This window comes from Heloderma suspectum, chromosome 10 (genome assembly GCF_057233095.1).
Source record: "Heloderma suspectum isolate Gila_16-S chromosome 10, 16-S_ref, whole genome shotgun sequence".
In the NCBI taxonomy this organism is placed as follows: Eukaryota; Metazoa; Chordata; class Lepidosauria; order Squamata; family Helodermatidae; genus Heloderma; species Heloderma suspectum.
In genome coordinates, this window is record NC_139467.1 from 24,328,915 (window position 1) to 24,352,039 (window position 23,125).

Consider the following 23,125-nt stretch of genomic DNA (forward strand, 5'->3'; position numbering starts at 1 on the left):
TGTATGTATCATGGCACCCACAGAACTCTTCAGCTTGGACTAAATCCAAGTCAGTGAGCTCCCTGCCTCAACACTCTGAATACTGCAATGATGACATCTTAGCTGCACAGGGGCCTCTAGGGCTGGACTAAGGGGCACCGGTCCGGACATCCCTCCACCCCACGCACTCCCAAGGGCCCCCTAATGACAGCGGTGGTGAGCGGCAGCAGCTTTTACCTTTTCTTTCCAAAAGGCTTTTCACATCAGGCACGCTGTGGAGTGAAGTTCCAGTCATGCCCACCATTTTCATTGGCCCAGAGTGTCTCTTGTTAATGAAGAGGGGAGGGGCGTGACTACAGCTTTGCTCTGGAGCACACTGGCTGGGAAAAGGGTTTTTTTAGAAAAAAAGAAAGGAAAAGCAGTCACTGCTTGATTCTGCTGCCACCACCAGGTCGCTCTGTCTCCCCACACACACTTCCCCCCCCCCCCTCACCAGGTGAGGACGACAGTATTGAGTGGCAACAGCTTTCCCCTTTCTTTTCTGTTTTACTTTTCACAGTGGGTATGCTACAGGATGATGCTCTAGTCACGCTCACCATTTTCACTGGCCCAGAGTTATCTCTGAGCCACTGAAGATGATAGGTGCAACCGGAGATTCAGCTGGATTAAGATCGTTCGTTAAGCCTCCGTGTGATTTACAAGTTCAACCCATGCAGTCAGAGGGAAGCACCACTTAGTTACTCCCAGGTAACTATGCGTAGGATTGTAGTCAGGCCCTGCAAATGTAGCTGTGAGATTTTATTAGTGGTTTGTTTATGATGGAGTTTTTAACCAGAGTGTTTGCTCCTTTCAGTATAAGTAACAGAAAAGTAGTGTGTGCGCGCGTGTGTATGTGTAGATATAATGAACATGGATTCTCCTTAGGGGTTTGGCTATGGAGGCTCCCATGATGATCTCTTGCACCGCAAAATCTACCACTATACCACTGCTGCAGCACAGCTCCATGTTAGAACCAAACAGGGACATTCAGAAATGGCATAAAGTATTGCCCCAAAAGAGACTTCTGGAAAATAAACCATCCCGGATCCAACACAGGAAGAGAAAACTAAAAAAAAAAAAAAAGTCTGCAAAGCTGGTTGCAGAGCGCAGGCTACTTAAGGAGATTTTGGTCCACCGCTCAGGAAAATAGTAGCATGGCATCTTTCCACCCTCCACATAATCACTCTCTCCTATGGTGTCTTGTCTTATCTTCTGGGGCTACTTGCTCTGCAAGCATCTTCCACAATGAACCTGTTGTCTTCTTAGTTGCCTGAACTGTGTACATTGATTAGGGAGGGAGAGGACCTTCTCAGTGGTAGCACCCCAGCTGAGGAATAGCTTCCATAGAGGCTCAGTTGGTGCCTTCTTGATGGTCTTTTTTAACAAAATGAAGAGCTTTTCACCCAGACCTTTCAAACCAGTAGAAACAAACAACATCTGGGCTCTCTGCGTCAGCTGTATCATATTTGACAATCTGAGCTGCTCAGTGATTTTTCTCCACCAGAGAGGAACGTTTTATGCTGACTTTACTGCTTTTTAATGTTTTCATTATTATCTTGTATTTTAATATTTTATTTTATTTTGCTTTGTTAGCTACCTAGGTGACATATATTGAGGAGTGGCCCAAATAAGAGGAGAGATGCTTGGTGGTTGGATGGGTTTACTGCAGTGACAGCAGGTTAAATCAGGTAGCAATTATGGGAGACTTCAGAAGAACTCCATCTCCAATGGGTCACCAGATACTAAGCTTGGGATGGGAGGTCATCCCTCCTTGTCTCACTCCATGCATGTTGCCACTGCTACCCCAGCCAGGTAAACCCTGAAGGATAGGGGGTGTTTTGGAGCAGGCAGGGAATTTTTCTCCAGCTCAGTAGAATTTGGGGGCTTTAAAAGCTCACCACTCATTTGAAATAGACTTTTTAGAGCTGCTAAAGATACTTTTCAGGCTTGACTCAGGAGAACTTTATCAGCTTCTCTACAGGTGCTTACAGCTCACCTGTGATGAATAGACAGACGATAAATCAGTGCAGACTGAGCACAGAAGTAAAGGATGGACAACATATAGTCCACCAGAACTGGTAGCAGCCTAGGCCTGATGCACTCTAAGTGCGTATCTGTCAGGGTGGACACTGAGCCCATAGAATCCCAGAGTAGTTCTGATTCTGAGGAAGAGCAGTCGCTCCTGGGAGAGGAGTGCACTCCTCTCTCCCAGGGCCAACAGCTGACGGAGATTCCTCCCACCAGCATTCCTAGCTTAGACAGCAGTCCTGGGAGTGACAGAGCGCGGGAAGCAGACTTGATGGATGCGCAATGCCGACGCAGAGAGCGGCGCCAGATGGAGGGCGCAGAAAGGAGGCGTAGTGCCCGGTTGGTGCGCAAACAACAGCTGCGCCCAGAGGATCCAAGGGAAAAGGGGAGGGACTCTCCCTAGTTCTTAAGTTCAGGGGTCTGCCAGTAATTCCCTTTCAAACGGGGACCAACCGTTCCAACTTAGGGCATAGGTATTCTGCTGCTCATATCTAGTTGCTAACGGTAGAGTTGTTAAGTTGTAAAAGAGGAATAAAGCTTTGAAAAGAATCCCTTTGTCTGTGTCTGGACTTGGCTACTGGATTAGACTGAGAGAGGCTTCCAAGGAGCCCTTGACAATATCTTATATTATGAGATTCAATTCTTTTTCCTGTGGTTTGAATAAGGACAAAGGGGTTTTGCGTATGTATCTTTTTTAATCACACTAGACATGTTAATCAGCTCACCATTGCAATGATGTCTGTGTTATCACCCAGCCACCTTTTGTAAATGGCAAATGCTAAAGATTATCACTGTCTGTACTTTTTGCATTTCAATTCCCTTTGACCATATGGTTTACATTAGGGACGCTGGAGAAATTCGAGACAGACTAAAATGAGCTTGGATTTCTGAGAATCCAACCTGTGGAAGCTACTGTGGAGCGAACTCCACAGGCCGCTCAGAGTCCGTGGACTTTTGGATGGTTTTTTCTTCTTCTTCTTCTTTCCTGAAATTTACACATATTTATTCGTAGGAAAATATGCACATTTCTGCTGAGGAAAAGTTGAATGGAATGGGGGAATATATGCTAAATTAATTAATTATTAATTAATTAATTAATTAAATTAAGCTTAATATTACATACTAAGGTACATTCTGTACATTGTTACAAAAACTCTCTGTAATTATTTGCATATTTTCCTCATGATGAAAAAAAATCGCAACCGTCTGTGAGTGGATGACAGAACAAAAGGTACCTGACTATCCGTGAAACACAGATGGAGAGGATTTTACACTGTCCATACATCCCTAGTACATCTGACGAAGCTGACAGAGCCCACAAAAGCATAGGCCAGAATAAATGTGTTAGCCTTTAAGATGCCACAGAAGCCACTATGGATGAATTTCCCTGCAGGGCTTCTTGTTGTGGCAGCTGCTGCCATTTTGAATTTTCAGGCATGGCAGGGGTATGTGTGCACCATAGCTTCTCACTACATGCAAACCCAGTGAGGGTGGGTCATTCGGGTGGTTGACAAGCCACCCACAACCCTAAAACAACCCATGGGTTCTGGGTGGCTTGTCAGCCACCCCAGCAACCCACCTATACTGGCTTAGCATGTAACAAGAAGCTACAGTGCACCCCATCACACTCCGAATATTCAAAATGATGGCCCCCGGCACAACGAGAAGCTCTGTGGGGAAATTCACCTATGGTGGCTTCTCGTTATGTGTGAACTGGGCCAGTTGTCTTACAGTGGTCTGATCTCCTTCTCCCAAGTCTGCACTTTTTACATTCACTAACAGCAACCCCCAAAGACTGCCGTCCCTTCTCAGAAAGGATTTGCCTTGACAGAACCATCTGCAGTCTAGCCAGAAGCCATATGAAGGCAGCCACAGTTCATGAACCAGATTCCCAATTCCAGATGTGACCCTTTGCGTTAACTGTTTTCAGCAGCTCAAGTGACAGAGGCCCAGAGAAACAGAGAGTGGCTATGCAAAACAAACCAGCAGCTATTGCTCCTGACGCACTGCATAATCCTGACTTTTCTGGGTCTGCCAGGAAAAGAGAAATGACTGCCAACCATTACAAAACATGCACTCAGGAATTAGAAGACATTTTAAAACTGCTGTTATGACAGGGGACATTATACAGAATTTCACCAAGAGCAACAGGCCAAATTCCAGCAGCTGTGGTGTCTTCTGTGGCCCCCCAGTCCACACCATCCCGGTTCTCCAACTCCATCCAGGCATCTTTCAGCCCTTCATATAATATAATGAGCTAAAGGCTTAGGAAACTTAAAGCAATTCAGCCACCCTGAATATGTCAGGTGAACTCCTGTGTTCTCTCCAATAGGACAGCACTCGAGGTCACATTAACCTGCCTTGGTGAGATGTGCCTGAGCCTTGGGCTTGCTCGCTTCACCCCTGCCCCCCCCCCCGACACACACACTTCCTCTTCACCTGGCATGCTCCAATTCCTTCCCTCACTTCCAGGATTGGCACAAGAAATTGAGCAGGGCTGCTCAAATGGGCAAACAACCCTACACAATTTCTATGAGCAAAATGGAGATGAGAAGAACAGCTTGCTTTGAGTGAGACTTCTAGTCCAATTATGCTCACACTCATCTCTTCCTTTTCTGCTGCTAGGCATGGAGGAGAAAGTCCTTCCACCACTGGTGTAATGGTAAATTTTAAAGTATAGGCACTCATCATGATAGTCGCCATAAGAACATAAGAAGAACCAAGCTGGATCAGACCAAGCTAGTCCAGCATTCTGTTCACACAGTGGCCAACCAGCTGCCCACAGGAAACCCACAAGCAGAACATGAGTGCAACTGTACCCATCTGCCCATGTTCCTCAGCAACTGCTGTATATAGGCTTACTGCCTGTGATACTGGAGGCAGCACAGAGCCATCAGGACTAGCAGCCATTGATAGCCTTCTCCTCCAGGAATTTGTCTACCCTCCTTTTAAAGCCATCCAAACTGGAAGCCATAGCCATGACCCCAAGGAGAGTCCAAAATGGAGGCAGCTGTGTTGTTCTTCACATACACGCAAACATGCAGATGCCGAAGAGCAGCAGTACAGAGCATACTGACTAAATATTAGGATCAGTTGACAGTTATAGAAGAGGGAGCTGGCAAACAGAAGCGTACTGGTCAGCATGTCGGACTTTGGCTGGAGACCTGAGTTTGCATGAGAAAAGGAAAGAGAAGGACACCACTTGTCCCCGAAACAGCTCAAGATTTTCCAGGAGTTTCTTCTCCCAACTCCAGGGAGAAACACTTTATCTCACAGTCAAGAAACAAGTTCTAGCAGTTTTGATCTCCATCAGGAGCAGATCTTTTGTACAGCTAACGGGTCTGAATTGCTCATTCAAGACCAAGCCAGCCCAAAATATTTGGCATTACAACAGCAATAGCTCACTACAATACATTGTTGGAGGGGGCAGAGATGTCTGAGGAGGGTGGGAGCTGATGTCATCATCCATGCTAATCGAACAGTCCCAGCCTGTCTTGGTTGTGCCACTGCCTTCAACACAGAAAGGCAAAAACAAGGTGCCCTGCCCAGCTAAAGCTAGGAACATTCTTGCCTCAAATGGGCACCATTTTGCTCCCACTGCGCAGAGTGGTGGGTAAACAAATGGAAGAAGACACAGTGTTTCTATGGTGGCTGTAGAGGAGGAGATGCCTGGCCTAGAAATGCAGAGGACTGTCAAAGAAGGGGCACTGTGCTTAGTCCCTTCTCCGTTGACCCATTGAAAATTGGGCCTCCTTGAGCATTCTTATAAATTTCAATTACCCTGCACTCCAGGAGGATTTCAAGGTTCAAGTGGAACAGGGGACAGGGCCTGATTCATTTGGGTTGAGGAGTGGGATGTTTGTGTTGGACAAACCATCATTTGCTGTTTTAAATATCAGATGTGCAAACGGTGGTTGAAGAAATCATAGTTTGCCTCCAAACTAAAATTGGAAACCATGATTTGGAATAGGGTTGTTGTGAAATGCTCCCCCCACCTCACCCTGAAAAGAAGTTTACCACTGCATTCATGAGTCTTGCTGTGGCACAATTCCAGTCACATTTGGGGGGAGGATAACAGTGAAGAGCTACATCACAGGAAGTGGCAAAAAGAAGAGGAGGAGGACAACGAGGAGGAGGAGCCGGGGGAGGAGAAGGAGGAGGAGGAGACTGGCCAGCCAATGTTAAGTGCCCCATAACAGTGTTTGCATAACTACACACACACACCGACACCCAGTTTCAGGCACCCGCCTCCCTCCCAGAATGTTTCCACATCGGGGTGTTCACATGATCCTTTTTTAAAAAAAATGGCAAGTGCAAATCATTACATTAGAAGCACCCCACGGAAAGTAGAAATCTATCTCCTGACTTGTACAAGACATGGATGTGAAATCAATACAACTGAACCCAAGATGAGAGTCATAATGGTTTGGCTTCTTGCAACCCTGAAAAACCACATAATTCCAGTCATTAAATCGTTAGCTTAAATAAGGATGTCAAGAAATTCATAAACCTTGAAAAACCGCTGGTTCTGTGCCCTGATGGAAAACATCTGCAAGCTATCTCCCTGCTTTGAGCGGCCAGCTCCTGGCTTTGTGAACTTAGCAGATAGCAACATTAACCAATTGAATTACATGGAGAGCAGAGGGGAAGGGAGAGAACCCCCCCCACCCCCACATACACTGAGCTGCATAGTTAAGAAACAGGGGAAATATAATATACCAGCCTTCCCTAGCTGGGTGCCGTCTAGAGGTGTTGGACTACAGCACTCATCATCCTGGCCAACACAGCCCATGTAGTCCAACACATCTGGGGAGCACTGGGTTGGGGAAGGCTGATCGTCACCCCAAAACTGCAGGATGTTCCTTGGAAACAGGCATTTCCATTCCATATTGTGCCAGCAGAATTAGCAGCTATTTATGCAGTGTGTGGCTCTGGCCAGGCCAAAGAGAGCAATGCTATACTAAAAGTGTAACATAAATTATAATTGATACAGCAGTATCCCTACCAAAAAAATAAAAATAAAAAGGAGTGCAAGCTTCCACAACACACCCCCACCCCCCAACTCATCTTCACACCATCCTGTCTCCTGAGTAAAAGACTAGGGGCTTTTCTACACAAGGCTGGTAATCCACTGCATCCACTTTCATCACAGAATTGAGATCTGAGCATTTACACGAAGTGTTTCCTTTCCTGCTTTTAACCTCTAGGTGGCACTGTCGCATAATGCAAATACACAAAGGAAATTGCACTTTCTTTCACCATTAGAAACAATATCCCATTTTCCCTGCTCTTAAAAAAATACACGGAAAGTGCGGTTAACAAACAGAAGTGAAACTGGAGGGCCACGACATTGTCTAAAGAACTCATAAACAGCCATGTGTAGGGAATGACAAGCACATAATACCTGTCTCATGTAGCAAAGGTCTAGCTCAGGTAGGAGAGTGCATGCCAACCTTAATTTCTGGCATCTTCATTTACAAAGACCACAGTTAGCACAGCCAGAAAAGACAGGACAAAGGGAACAAATAAGAAGACAAGAACAGTCCTGCTGGGTCAGATTGATCAGTCTCGACCAGGGACAATAATTAATTCAGCTTCTGTAACTATGGTTTTGTTAACCATAGTTAAGGTTAACCACAGTTGGTTATTCCGAGTAAGCAAAAGCTGCACGGGGGGGAGGGGCGTGAACCTGAGGCTCGTGACAGCTTGTTCTTTATCATCTATATTGTGCTAAACTCAATGTTTAGTGTGACATGAGAATGTGGCCAGTTTTATTCCAGCAGGCATTTCCAATTATTATTATTTAAATGGGTCTCAACAGTATCTGTTTTAGTGACCATGTTTTAATTTAGTTTTATGGATTGGTTCAATAGAATCGCGTTAGATTTTATATTTGTTGTGTAAGTTAGCAGTCTTTGATATCATATATAGGAGGGGGAAATGGAGGGGGACAGAGGTCTATAAATAAATACCATTTTATAGAATCATAAGAAAATAACAAGAACTGTGCTAAATCAGACCAAAGGCCCATCTAGTCCAGCATTCTGTTCACACAGCATGGCAGGCAATATATACCTATCATGAGTAGCAGCCATGAGTAGCCGCCATGAGTAGCCGCCATTTGCGTCCTGCGAAGCTGCCGTGATAGGCTACATACGTATTTACGTAGCCTATCACGGCAAGCCAAAAAAACAACAACCCCACAGCATATGCAAATGGCGGCAGCTGTGGCGGCCACCATTTGCGTTCCCTATTCTGAGCCGTTTTAGCCTACGTAAATATTTATGTAGGCTATTGCGGTAAAAAAAAGGGAACACAAACAGCATAGTGGGCGCCATTTGCATTGCTTCCCCCCCCCCTCCGTTTTAGCCTACGTAAATATTTAAAAGGAACAAAAAAAAGGAACTGGCATTTGGCCTCACCGAGATCCGTGGCGGAATTCTCTGACATTCCTATCTGTAAGGAAGAGTCAGGCTGGAGTATTTCTCAGCCAAAGTTCCACCATATCAGCACAGCTCTTGTCTTAGCCATATGATGACATCCTCTCATCGCACAACATTTGGTTGGGGAATGATAGAAGGGGGAACCCTCAGCAATGCCCCCTTCACCTCAGACAATAGAATGATGCTATGTGACTTTGTAGGCAGAGGTTTGTATCTTATTTGTAGCAAGCCCAAGGCAAATGACTTGAAAGAGGATCACACAGGGAGCCTATGGACATCCACGCTAGCACTGTGCCGAAAATGTCTCCCACAGTATTTTCAACCATTCTCATTCAATTTGAGAGAAAACAAATCGCTTTCAAAAAGAAAGAGAAGAAATTTCGGAGAAATTCTCATGGGTTGGGTTCAAGGTTCTTCTGCTTACTTGACACATGAGGGGGGCAAGCAGTGTGCGTGAGGATCTGTCTTTCATTGTACAATCATCTCTCTGCACCTGAATTAGAGACAAGGAGTCCCCACAATTCGCCCCCAGAAATGTGACATTTTGAAGATCCTGGGGACGGTGCTGAGCCCTAAAGAATGACAACTAGAGCTGAACAAAAATGTCTCAGAAGATGTTTTTCTCAGAAAAGTCCTGAGATATTTCTTTTCTTACCCCCTAGAAATAAAAGGCCATTTTGCAGAATTTCCCCAAATTTCTTCCCCATTTTTGGTGAGGTTCACCTTCCCTCCCTCATGCCCCAGCAATGCCCTGGAACAATACTAAGCATGGGGTACTGTGGACAATGCAAAATGGGGGCCAGGCTGCCAACACAGTTGCTGCTGTTGCCACTTTCAATGGTAATGCACCCTGCCCCCCTGCTCCTGAACCCCTTAGGAAAAAGGAAGAATCTGCCTTTGCCAATGGTGAGCCCTACCTGTGAGAACTTGTTCCCATTGGAGAAATTCTGTGAAATTGTCTCCCGAATTTCTCTGCCCACAAATAGGGTGGAGAACTTCAAGAGGTCATCTGTGCACAACTCTAGTCCATACACAAAGTTTTGTTCCTGTCCTCACTTTAGAATCATGGCTCTTCTAACATCACCTATGGCTCACGGTTGCCCCGACCCATTTGCTGTCATCTCAGACCCCTTTTCATCTCAGCCAAAATGGCTTCTTCTCTGACAATTTTATAAACAAATACAAACCCATAGATATGTGTTCTTATCTATCGGGGGTGCCAAACCTCTCTCAGCCCTTAGGGTCAAACTCAATTTTGGAGAGGCTCCTGGGGGGCGGGGGGGGGGGCATTCCAGTGGTGGGTGGGGCAAATGGCAAAAGGCGGTTGGGCTAACATACCAGCACATTTTAGCTTAAAGCTCTTACTGTCAGTAACTAAGGCTTAGGAAAGTCATGTCCACCTTTTAGAATGGGGGGAAAAACAGGAATCCACCAAATGACCAATGAAAGGGGTGTGGGTATTTGAGGAACCCTAGAGGGCCCGATTAGGACCCCAGGTGGGCCTAGTCATATTTTAACTTGCTAACTCCATCCACCGTCGCCTCTTCAATGCCCTCCTCTCTTCCCTGCTTCATCCATGACAAAGGTTATTCCCAGGTAAGTATTCATAGGACTGAAGGCTTAGTCACTGGACTTTGGGTGGTTTCAGATGTAACAATCTTGGTCTAATAAATCATGGTTTATCAAGCTGAGTGTTGTGCCTGCAAGTTTCCACCTTCCCTCCCTCCCTTTTCTTGTGCATTGTAATTTAAGAATCCCAAAGTTAAACCACAGTTTCCTGTTACCTCTGAACTTGGAAACTGGTTTAATCTGAGACTACAAACCAAGATATGAAACCAGGTTTGTAGTCCAACATCAAGCTACAGCTTCCCTGTTCAGATGTAAACTGTGTTTTAACAAACCAGATAAGGGTGTTTTTTTTGCATATATATTACAGCAGAACAGAGAAGAAGGTAGGGATCATGAAGGATAGGGCACAACACTCATTCTATTAGCCTGAGATTGTAACATTTGAACTGGCCCTTTGTCACTGACTCACAAATATATTGTCAGTGCTGGATATACGCATACACAGAAAAAGCTCACGTTTATCTTCCTTCGTGCAAATATCACATTTTTTTTAATAGCAGAGAACATCTATTTGAAGTACTTAATTTAAACACACACACACACACACACACTGCAGGATCAAATTAGGTAAATGTCCATGAATCTTGGGGATAGCTCATGTCTGCATAGTACTCTATAGATTTATATTGTCTGCCCACTTATGTCAAGGACAAGCAAAGCATTTTATGGCAGAAAAAAAGGAATATTCTAACAGGCTGTGCTTCTAATTTTATGTAACCTGCTCAAGGCTCTGCTATTTTTATTAGGAACAAAAAGTTCTATCTAATCAACTTAAAAAGAGAGAGAAGAGAGTTTAATTGTGTAGTCAATCTATTGCTTTCCTAGCTGAGCATATATATATATATGTGTGTGTGTGTGTGTGTGTAACGTATCAGTATTCCCTTCCTGATAAGGCAACAAAAAGAAACCTCTGCAACACAGTGCAGATACCAACCCTTAAAAAACCCCATAAGAATAAGTCATCAACTATCAATATTATAGCTGTCTACTGTCTCCTGTTTAGACTGTGCATTCATGTACAAAGAGCAAGTGTTTTCAAAAACTGCACAAGCAGACCATATACCCTTCAAAGGTCATCACCTGTTGGTGAATAATACTGACAGAGAACATTTCTTCACTAGGCAGGGAGGACAGACGCTGCATGTAACCACATCACCTAGTACTACCCATTCACATAAACCAGCTTGTAAATTATTCGCTTACTGCAACTCTTGTCACAGACTGTTCATTTCTAAGACCATGATACAGGGTTCACACAATTTCACACCCTGTTATGCCTCCCTTGGACTCCTCTGAGGATGAAGGGGAATGGCAGGCTCCAGACCCGGGGGAAAGGACTGGCACAGAAGTAGCTCGAGCCCCCTCACCTCATGTGGAGCAGCCATGCCTGGCCGCAGCCTCTCCGGAGGATTTGGAGGGAGAAGTTCCACTGACCGCATCAGAGTGAAGGCGGCTTCATGTCAAAGAGCAGCAAAGGCGAGTCTCGGTCTGTTTAAGACAGAGAGGCTCCCAGAAGTCAGAGGACTGATTGCCAGCAGCTGTTTCAGGACGCTGCCGTTAAAAGTAGGAAACAGGCAGGGACAAAGCTGCTGGAGAACAATGTCGTTTCCACATGCCGGATCTCGTCAGCCCCGCCTCAACCCTGAACCTGAACCTCAGCCTTACTCCTGAATCCCTATGTTTAGACCTTGGACTGGAAAATGGACTTCTCTCTGCCATGCTGTCTTGGATTCATTGCTGGTAATGTGCCTCACTCTAACCCTCCTCTTTACTTAGCCTTTACGACCTGGCTTATCAGTCAGTGAGTTATTACTGCTGTTTGCCGGCCAGCTGCAGTCAGCTGGCAAGGACTGACACATACCCTTGCCCAGGCCCCACCCCCATTTCCCCTGACCACTGATTGTTTGGAGGTTTCCTGGCTTTTGTGTAATGTTTTCCCTCCATTCCAAAAGATTCAAATGCCTCTCCTAAGGCCGAGTTATTGACAGGAAGAGCTTTAAGTGAAAATATTTGGGGGTGTTTGGGGTTCACCCCTTTTGCCTTCAGCTCCACCCCTTTTGCCTTTGGCCATGCCCACCACTAGCATGTGGCCCTCAAGACCTTCTCCCAAACTGAATTCAAGTCCTTGAGCGGGAACAGGTTCAACACCCGTGGTTTAATGGGATGTTTGTAGTGAGCCCCTGTATTAGAAAGGCAAATATTTAGTTATGTATAGAGGATCCAAATTCAAGTTGCCTAAAATGTAAAATGAGAGGCCAAGAGTAGGAGTAGGTCATAGGGGTGTACGAAACCCCGCTTACCTGGCTCCGTCGGGTTCCGCAGGTGGGGGGAGGTGATCCATTCCTCCCCCGGGAATCCTCGATGGGGGGGGAGGCAATCCATTCCTCCCCCCCGGAATCCTGCCCGGCTGGCTCCGCTCTGCGGCCAGGCTGCGGAGCCGCCAGCCAGGCCAACCCGCAGCGGGGCCTCCAGCCGCTGCTGGGCTGGTGTGGACGCAAATGGCATCCTGTGTAGAGGATGCCATTTTCATCCTTTCCCCTCTCCGTGGTAGGCTATGTAAATATTTACGTAGCCTATCATGGCTAAAGCAGGGACGCAAATGGTGTCCCCTACGAATTTGTGTTCCCACTTTAGCCGTGATAGGCTATGTAAATATTTATGTAGCCTATCACGGCAAAACTAAGGGAACGCAAATGGCGACAGCTACGGTGGCCGCCATTTGTGTTCCCTTTTTTTCCCGCCGTGATAGGCTACGTAAATATTTACGTAGCCTATCACAGCAGAAAAAAAAGGGAACGCAAATGGTGGCCACCACAGCCGCCGCCATTTGCGTTCCCTTAGTTTTGCCATGATAGGCTATGCAAATACTTACATAGCCTATCACGGCTTCCGCAGGGATGCAAATGGCGTCCCTGCGGTAGCTGTGATAGGCTACGTAAGTATTTACGTAGCCTATCACGGCTATATGGAAGAAGCGAATGGCGGCTGCAGATGTGGCCGCCATTCGCAATGCAGCGTGGATGGCAGCAGGTAGGTGCTGCATTCTGGGCCCATTTTGTGGGGGGGGGCTTCGTTCCGCCATGGATTTTGGGGAGCCAAATGCGCTGGCATTCAACCTCACCGAGATCCATGGCGGAATTCTCCGCCATGCCTAGAGTAGGAGTAGGAATAATAGTTGTTATTATTCTTATTATTTACATTTCTATACTGCCCCATAGCTGAAGCTCTCTGGGCGGTTTACAGAAGGTAAAACATTAAATACAATATACAGAATTTAAAAGCAACTTACATAAACATACACAGACAAAATACACAAACAACATATAACTAAAAACAACTTTGAACTGTCAGTTATAACTAAAGACACATCCAGGACCGATTAAAACTCATCATGTGCCGCCAAATGCCTGGGAAAAGAGAGAGGTCTTCACCTGGTGGTGAAAAGATAATAATGTTGGCACCAGGTGAACCTCATCGGAGAGCTTGTTCCACTGATGAGGGGCTACCACTGGGAAGGCCCTCTCCCTCGTGGCCATGTTCTGAGCTTCCCTTGGAGGAAGCTATTAATCTGTTACCTGCCCCAGTCTGATCCACAGCCAAGAACTTCAGGTAAAGGTCTCAATGAGTCTAAAATCAGCTGCAATAATACATGTGTTTTCATTTTAACAGGGCTGGAGATTGAACATTGCTGCCTTCTACCAGGCCAGACTATCTGTCCATCAGACTGGAAGTGGCTCTCCAAGGTCTCTGGGGCTCTGCCACTGAGCTGTGGCTACTCCTCAGTTTGGGATATTAGTCTTGTTCAGCCACATACTGAACATAGGGGCTATGGTGTGAAAGGATTTACATCTTGCGGTTATTCTGAACTCTTTGGCAACACTACATTGGGCATCTAAGGCCCTCTTCCAGGTGCCTCCTCCAAGGGAGGTTCAGCGGGTGGCAACAAGGGGGAGGGCCTTCTCGGTGGTGCCCTATGGAATGAGCTCCCCAACAAGGCCCGCCTAGCGCAAGCACTGATAACTTTTCACTCCCATGTTAAAGCTGGCCTCTTCTCTGAGGCATAAGGCAGCATACAGTGAGTTTTTAACTAGGTCCTGGATTGTTTTTGCTTGTTTAAACATTGTTTTTAGATATATGTTGTCTATAAAGGGCCCCTTTACACCTCTCGTGTTGCAGAGATGGCCCTGTATGGCCACCACTGTGTGCAACATGAAATATATGAAAATTACAGAGCCATCTGGCATAAAAATGGTGGGTTGCAGTGAGGAGTGGGCGGCTGCAGGTAGGGATGTCAGAGAATTCCGCCACGAATCTCGGTGAGGCCAAATGCCAGTGCATTCAGCCCCCTGAAATCTATGGCAGAACGGCCTGCCACCACCACCCGCCCCCTGCGGATCCCCCCCGGGACGAGACTTACCTGGAGCAGATGTTCCAGACAGCGGTGGCTCCGGCGGCGGCTTCAGCGGCGGCGGCTGGTCTTCCAACCGGCTGCCACCGCCGCCATTTGCAGTCTGGTCGCTTCTGGTTTGTTTGTTTTTTACATAGATGTGATAGGCTACGTAAAGACTTATGTAGACTATCACGTCTGGGTAAACAAAAAAAAAATGCGTATGCCAATGGCTATAGCCGCCGCCATTTGCATTCCATTTGCGTTCCTCATTTGCGTTCTCGTCATTTGCATTGCCACTTGCGTTCCTTAGCCCGCTACGCTATTTGCATTCCCCCTTATTTTCACCGTCTTAGTCTACATAAATATTTACATACACTATTTTACGTAGTCTATTACGTAGACACGTAGACTGGGTGAGGGGATCAGGGCGGTGGTGAACGCCTCCCTTGAGGAGGGAGTGATGCCATCAGCCCTCAAGGAGGCAGTGATAAGACTGCTCTTAAAGAAGCCCTCCTTGGATCCTCAAGTTCTGAATAACTTTCGTCCAGTCTCAAATCTGCCATTTTTGGGCAAGGTGATTGAGCGGGTGGTGGCAGTGCAGTTGAAGGCACACTTGGAAGAAACTGATTATCTAGACCCATTTCAGTCGGGCTTCAGGCTTGGGCATGGGACAGAAACGGCCTTGGTCGCCTTGGTAGATGATATGAGGAGGGCTCTGGATAGGGGTGAATGCTCCTTCCTTGATCTCCTCGACCTCTCAGCGGCTTTTGATACTGTTGACCACTGTATCCTCCTGGACCGCCTGGAGGGGTTGGGCAATGGAGACACCGTATTGCGGTGGTTCCAGTCCTTCCTCTCCGGCAGGTACCAGAGGGTAGCACTGGGAGAGGAGGTTTCGGACCCGTGGCCACTCACTTGTGGGGTGCCACAGGGTTCCATCCTCTCCCCGATGCTATTTAACATCTATGTGAAGCCGCTGGGGGCTATCATCAGGAGGTTTGGGGTGCAGTGTCATCAATATGCGGATGACACGCAGCTCTACCTCTCATTCAAATCTTCACCAAGGTTGGCCATAGAATCCCTGTCCAAATGTCTGGAGACGGTGAGTGGCTGGATGGGGAGGAATAGGCTAAAGCTGAACCCTGACAAGACCGAGGTACTTTTGGTGGGAGACAAGAGGAGGCTAGGGGATGTTGACCTGGTGTTGAATGGGGTACGGCTACCCTTGAAAGACCAGGTCCGCAGCCTGGGGGTCATTTTGGACTCCCAGCTGTCCATGGAGGCTCAGGTGTCAGCTGTGAGCCGGACAGCGCTGTATCAACTCCATCTGATACGGCGGCTGCGCCCCTTCCTTCCCGACCATCTGCTCCCATCGGTAGTACATGCCCTGGTCTCCTCTCGTTTAGACTACTGTAATGCGCTCTACGTGGGGTAACCCTTGAAGACGGTTCGGAAGCTGCAGCTGGTACAGAACGCAGCGGCTCGCCTGATTAAAGGCAGCCGCCGGCGAGATCACATCACTCCAGTGCTGAAGGACTTGCACTGGTTACCAGTTGTTTTCCGGGCCAAATTCAAGGTGTTGGTTTTGACCTTTAAAACCCTATATGGTTCTTAAGGAGCGCCTCCAGCAGCACCAGTCAGGCCGCTTAACAAGATCAGCCTCGGATGGCCTTCTCTCTGTCCCATCAGCCAGGACAGCTAGACTGGTGGGGACGAGGGAGAGGGCCTTTTCTGTAGTGGCCCCCACTCTGTGGAACTCCCTCCCTAGGGAACTCCGTCATGCCCCCTCTTTAATGAGCTTCTGTCGTGCATTAAAAACGTGGCTCTTCAGGCAGGCATTTGGGGTGGGTTAGGGTATTTTAGAAAATGTTTTTATTGTAGAATTTTATTGATTTATTGTATGTTGTACATCGCCCAGAGTGGCTGGGTGACCAGCCAGATGGGCGATTAATAAATTAAATAATAAATAAAATTAAAAATAAGACTAAGATGGCCAAAAATAAGGAATGCAAATGGTGGCGGCCATAGCCGCTGCCATTTGCATACGGGTTTGTTTGTTTTTTTTAACCCAGATGTGATAGGCTACATAAGTCTTTACGTAGCCTATCATGGCTGAATACAGGGACACAAACGGCGGCGGCTATGGCAGCTGCCATTTGCGTCCCTGCTAGCCAGCGGCTGGATGTCCGGCTGCTGGCAGAGCCGGCTGGCAGCTCCACGGAATCCCCGCGGAGCGGAGCCGGCCATCGAGGATTCCTGGGGGGAGGGACAGAGCGCCTCCCCCCCCGTCGAGGATTCCAGGGGGAGGGACGGAGTGCCTCCCCCCCCAGCGGATGTCCCGACCAGAACAGGTAAGTGATTCATACATCCCTAGCTGCAGGGCGCTCCCAAACTGCATGATACTTATTTTTATTTATTTATTTATTTTTATTAATTTATTTCATTTCTATACCGCCCAATAGCCAAAGCTCTCTGGGCGGTTCACAAAAATTAAAATCAAACGGCACACAATAAAACAATTTAAAATATATAGAACATTAAAACCACAATATAACAATACAACCACAATAAAACCTAGAAGCAGTGCAGGAATTTAAAATACAAATTTAAAACAGCAAAGCTAAAAGTCTAGAAAGCTAAAATGCTGAAATGCCTGGGAAAATAAAAAGGTCTTCACCTGGCGCTGGAAGGAATACAATGTAGGTGCCAGGTGAACCTCACTAGGGAGCTCATTCCACAGCCGGGGTGCCACAGCAGAAAAAGCCCTCCTCCTAGTAGCCACCCGCCTCACTTCCTTTGGCAGGGGCTCACGGAGAAGGGCCGCTGACGATGATCTTAAGGTCTGGCCAGGCACATACGGGAGGAGGTGATCCTTCAGGTAACCTGGCCCCAAGCCGTTAAGGGCTTTAAATGTTAATACCAGCACTTTGAATCAGGCCCGGAAATGGACTCGCAGCCAGTGCAGCTGAAAAAGTACTGGCATAATATGAGCTCACTGGCCAGTCCCTGTTAACAAACTTGCTGCCCTATTTTGGACCAGCTGAAGTTTCCTAACCATTTTCAAAGGCAGCCCCACACGTATAACGCATTGCAGTAATCCAGACGAGAAGTTGTCAGAGCATGGATAACTGTAGCTAGGCTATCTCTGTCCAGATAAGGGCATAGTTGGTATACCAGCCTAAGCTGATAAAAAGTGCTCCATGCCATTGAGTTCCCCTATGCCTCAAGTGACAGTTCTGGATCCAAGAGCAGCCCCAAACTACGAACGTGATCCTTTAGGGGGAGTGCAACCCCCTCCAGAACAGGTTGAATATCACCTAGCTGGGCAGATGAACCACCCACTAACAGTACCTCCATCTTGTCTGGATTGAGTTTCAGTTTATTGGCCCTCATCCAGTCCATTACCGTGCCCAGGCACTGATTTAGAACAGCCACTGCCTCACCTGGGTTTGATGAAAAAGAGAGGTAGAGCTGGGTGTCATCCGCATATTGATGCCACCTCAGCCCACACCTCCGGATAACCCCCCCCAGCGGTTTCATGTAGATGTTAAACAGCATGGGGGATAAAACAGAGCCCTGTGGAACCCCATGGCACAATTGCCATGGCACAGAGCAATAATCCCCCAGCACCACCTTCTGGAATCGGCCATCCAAGTAGGAGTGGAACGACTGCAGTGCAGTGCCTCCAACTCCCAACCCAGACAACCTATCCAGAAGGATACCATGGTCAATGGTATTGAAAGCCACTGAGAGGTCCAGGAGAATCAACAGGGTCACGCTCCCCCTATCCCTCTCCCAGCAGAGGTCATCCCACAGGGCGACTAAGGCAGTTTCCATTCCAAAACCAGACCTGAAGCCTGACTGAAATGGATCTAGATAATCTGTTTCATTCTTGACAAGAACACATGCAAGTGCCCCACAGCTCGGTGAGCAGGGGCTGGGGGGCTGGATGCAGGGGAGTCCACTGGACTCCCAGACCCAGTCGGGTTGTCGTGACACCCCTAATTATTGCCAAAGCATTGCCCTTAGAAATCCAAGCTCCAGTACAGAACCTTCCTGAACTGGGGGAACGGGCATGTAGGAGGAGTCACAAAGGGATCAGCCAGTCTCCATTTATATACCCTGTGTAAGCTGCCCTCCAGCCCATGTGTCTGTGGGCAGGGCAGCATGGGTTCAGACACCCATACGTGCTGGCCTGGGACAAAGTCTATACAGGACCTGTGTATTTATTTGGGCTGTAATACAATGAATGACATCACGTTGGGCCAGTTCGCATGACAGCCTTCTTCTGAAGCAGCTGCCTGAGGCATGGTCATTTCAAGCATCCTCTAGGATAGCATACCTCAGATATCACAACGATGCCTCCCCAAACAGCCTTATTTAATTTTTTTTATCAACACTTGGATAACTTGTGGATTTCTTCCTCAACAACAACAAAACAAACCCTTCTACCTTGTTAAAAAGGCAAGTGGCTTGTTAACCACCTGCATGTGCTGGTTGCTTGCCAGTCTGATTTACATAATTATCCTCACCAGGCATGGCTTGTTGTGTCATCCAAACCTGGTGAGGGTGGCTTGTTGGGGAGGTTAACAAACCACCCAGAATTCACAGCCTGTTGTAGGGCTGCGGGGTGGTTTGTTAACCACCCCAACAAGCCAGTCTCACCGGGTTTGGATGACATGAGAAGTTGTGGTGGGGGCTTGAACTCGCTATGTGGTTCCCACAGGTGTTGCAACCCACCATGGCTTAAATAATCCATGGTGATCATGAAAAACAGGTCATTATGGGGCTGTTCGCACAGCACACTAACCCACACTCAGTTGTTGAACGTGGGTGATTGTTGAACCATGGGTTGTTTGTTGAACCGTGGGTTAGCGTGATGTCTGAATCCTGGACATTTTCATCAGGGTGGCTTGCTAACCATGCAGGGTGGCTTGTTAAGCTCCCCAAACAACCCAACAACAAACCATGGGTTCTCAATAAGCCACATTGTATGGTTAACAAGCCACCCTGAAGAAAATGTCCTGGGTTTAGACAACACACTAGCCCATGGTTCAACAAACAACCCACGGTTCAACAAAAACCCACACTCAACCACTGAATTTAGGTAAGCATGTGGTGCAAAACCATTGTTTTAATCAGTGGCAGTGCAATCCTATCCATGTCAGAAGTATGTCCCAATGAGTTTTAATGCGGCTTGCACCCAAATGAGTGGGTACTGCATTGCAATCTGAGTCAATTAACTGATTGATTCTGTTTGCATAACATTTGTGACCCGAAGGCATGTGATGCAGGTAGAAGTCTTGCTGAACCTGAACAGGTACAGACCTAGTCAGTGCCTGGAAGGGAGACCTGTACGTGGGGACCCAATGGATGCCACTTTGTGTCCCATCATGGAAGAGAAAGGTCAGATCAAAGTGTATTAAACAATGAAAAAACATTAATTCTGAAGCAAAAAAAGTGGGCTTTGTTTTTAGGAGATTCACGCATGTGTTATGGCAGACATCATCTTAGAAGAAGCATTCCCTCCCATGCAAGACAGAGAAGGGGGGAGGCCTCTTCTAAGTTGGCCTCTTGCCAACTGCAGTTTATAAAAATGCTGTATTAAAAGTTGTTTTTTATTTGTACCTGGCTAATCAGGGGTACTTTTTTTTAATTAATCACAAATTTTACAATCTAGGGATGAAAACACTTCCAGAGCAATCTTATGGACCCTAGACAGCATCTGGGTGCCACAGGATGCTGTAGATTTCCACCTCTGAGTCTGGACACAGAGCTCCAGTTTTGGAGATCCAATTATGGATCTCCCTGTCTTACTCCCCAGCTACCATGGAAAGCTCTGTGGTGACACCTCACACAAGGTCAGAACTCTGACCTTGGAAAGAAGATGGAGAGGGAGGAAGGGGGTGTGCCAGTGGATGGGAATGGGAGGGGAGAGGCCGATCTATCTATCTATCTAAAATATTTCTTGGCTTCCTTTCAGGGCAGAAGCTCTCCCAAGGCAGCTTACAGCAATAAAATATGTAAAAACAGTTAAAATACTTAAATTGATAAAAACATAATAAAACAATAAAAGCCAACAATAAAACCAGCAACCATGTAAACAGCAGTAACAGCAACAATAGCAGTCATATCAAAAGTAGGCTAAAGTAAAATAATATGTTTTCAAGGCCTTCTTAAAGGTCTGCCATGACGGAGCATGGCAAACTTCTGATGGCAGCTTGTTGCAAAGGTGTGGGGCTACTGCAGAGAAGGCCTAGGATCCATCACATCCAAAGGCCTCTCAGGTTCCATCCCTGACAACTCACAGCAGGCTCGGAGGCCCATCTAGCAAAAATCATTGCAAATGTCTCTACTGTTCCTCCTGTCCTGCATGGTTCTTGCAGGTAGGGCTCAGGATGGAGCCTTCTATCTGCCAGATATCTGACCGAGAGGAGTGCAGCCTTTATCAATTAAATATTGCAGCCCTGACACACATAGGAACAGACAAACACACACACACACACACACACAGATGTATGGTTGAACTCTGGCTTGGCTGGAGCAGGAACTTTCATTAGGACAGCTTTTTCAAAGCTGGTGCACTCCAAATCTTTTGGACTACAACACCCATAACCCCAGACCATTGGCCATGCTGGCTGAGGAGGATGGGAGCTCAAGTCCAAAATATCTGGAGGGCAGCAGGTTGGGAAAGGCTGCCTTAGGGGGTTTAGCCCAGGTGCTGCACAGGGGCTTCTTCTGAAGGCTGAGCAGCTGCCTATGGGATAGCCCTTTCAAGCGCCCTCTAGGACTGCATCCCTCAGATATCACAATGATGCCCCCAAGAACAACCTTATTTTTTTAATCAACATTTGGATAACTTGCATATTTCTTCTTCAACAACAACAAAACAAACTCTTCTACCTTGTTAAAAAGGCAAGTCTGAAACCTGTGCTCAAATTATAGCATGCAGGAGGCCTGTCTCTTTAACCTTTTGTGTCAGCTCCCGTAGCTACTGTTTTGAAGGCTACAGGTAGATCTTTGGATAGCTAAAACTGAGGGGAATCAGGGATGGGCTTGCAGATTTTATTAAGGGTCCCTATATCGCCCCCCTCCACTATAATTTGAGCACTGGTAAAGGCCTTCAATAATTCAAATTGAATGACCACAAAGCATCATGTGCCTATGGCAACAGGCAAAAACTGATGCTAAAAATTATATCTGGGGCAGTAAGGACAAGCCACTCTAATCCAGAAAATCAAACCCATGTGGAGAAACAACTGGGCTGTACATATGCACCCAAAGGCCGCCCAACTTAGTGATGGAGGTAGGGGGAGGAATGTGTGCAGGAATGTGGCGAACAGATGTGCAAGGTCATGCGCAATCTGACATGGAGGCTTTTGCGTAAGTCTGTGCAAGCGGCTTGGTGTCTGCATGTGCAGTCAGCCATGTTCTACTCTTGTAAAGTCTGGACTAAGGCACAAATATGAACAAATGCAATGTACCTCTCTAACATCCTCACTTCCACTATGACGCCTAAAAGAATTTGATCTAAACCAAAGGCTCCCGAGATAGCTGGCTAATAGCACATGCAACTTCACAACACGATTCCCCCTTCTATAGGCAAACAAGTGAAAGATATAAACACCTTTCCTACTCAACCCTCTTGAGACTCAATGCTTCTCAGCTGGCATACAGATCACTGGGGTCAAGGGAACTTCAAAGTGATGGGCAGACTCAGAAAAGGAAACAATGGAAGGCCAGGGCTGACTGAAGTCAATAGGGAATCAATGTGGCATCTTTGACTGATGAGATGCTTTTAAGAGAAAAGCTTTCCCACTATGGAAGATGGGGTGCAAAACAAATACTTACCCTCCTTCAAAGATCTTGATCCTGGCTGGCTCCCCTCTTTTGGAAATGGGAACATCATCTTCCACTTTTCCTCTTTTATCCTCTTCTTTATCTGTCCTCATTACATCTTTCCGACCTTCACTGGGAAGGGGCGAAGGCAGATGAACCTACCTCACCAAAAGATCAAAGTAATGGTTTATTGTTATCCTTCAACAAAAGGGCTGCTCATGAACACAGAACCCTCGGACAAGGGTTTTCCAGAGAAAGAAAAAGCGGGCAGATACTTGCTGCTTTGGCATGGAGGAGAAGGCTGTCAGTGGCTACTAGTCCTGATGGAGAAACGCTACTTCCAGTATCAGAGGCTGTATGCCTATGTGCACCAGTTGCTGGGGAACATGGGCAGGAAGGTGCAGATGCACTAGTGTCCTGCTTGTGGGTTTCCCAGTCAAAAGCTGGTTGGCCACAGTGTGAGCAGAATAATGGACTAGATGGACCCTTGGTCTGATCCAGCAGGACTCTTCTTATGTTTTTGTGAAAGCATTTATATAAGTTAGGGTTGTGCAACCTTTTTGGTCCTAAGGATGGTGGGGGCTCACACGTGTGCATGTTTGTGTGTCCGTGTGTGCACATATACGCTGCACATCTGTTTGTGCAAACACACACATACATGCACACACATCCACATAAAAGCCAGATTCCGGCTGAATATCAGGAAAAAATTCCTGACTGTTAGAGCAATATGACAATGGAACCAATGACCTCGGGAGGTGGTGGGCTCTCCCACACT

At 46.9% G+C, this 23,125-nt stretch overlaps 1 protein-coding gene across 1 annotated transcript in view; it reads right to left on the minus strand.

Annotated features, from left to right (window-relative positions):
• HIVEP3 (HIVEP zinc finger 3) overlaps positions 1-23,125 on the minus strand; it is a 386,475-nt gene that overhangs the window by 56,296 nt on the left and 307,054 nt on the right. Inside the window, exon 7 of the mRNA XM_084815566.1 lies at positions 22,360-22,505. Within this exon, the coding sequence (XP_084671692.1) occupies positions 22,360-22,505 (146 nt within the window). The remainder of the gene's footprint in view (positions 1-22,359; positions 22,506-23,125) is intronic.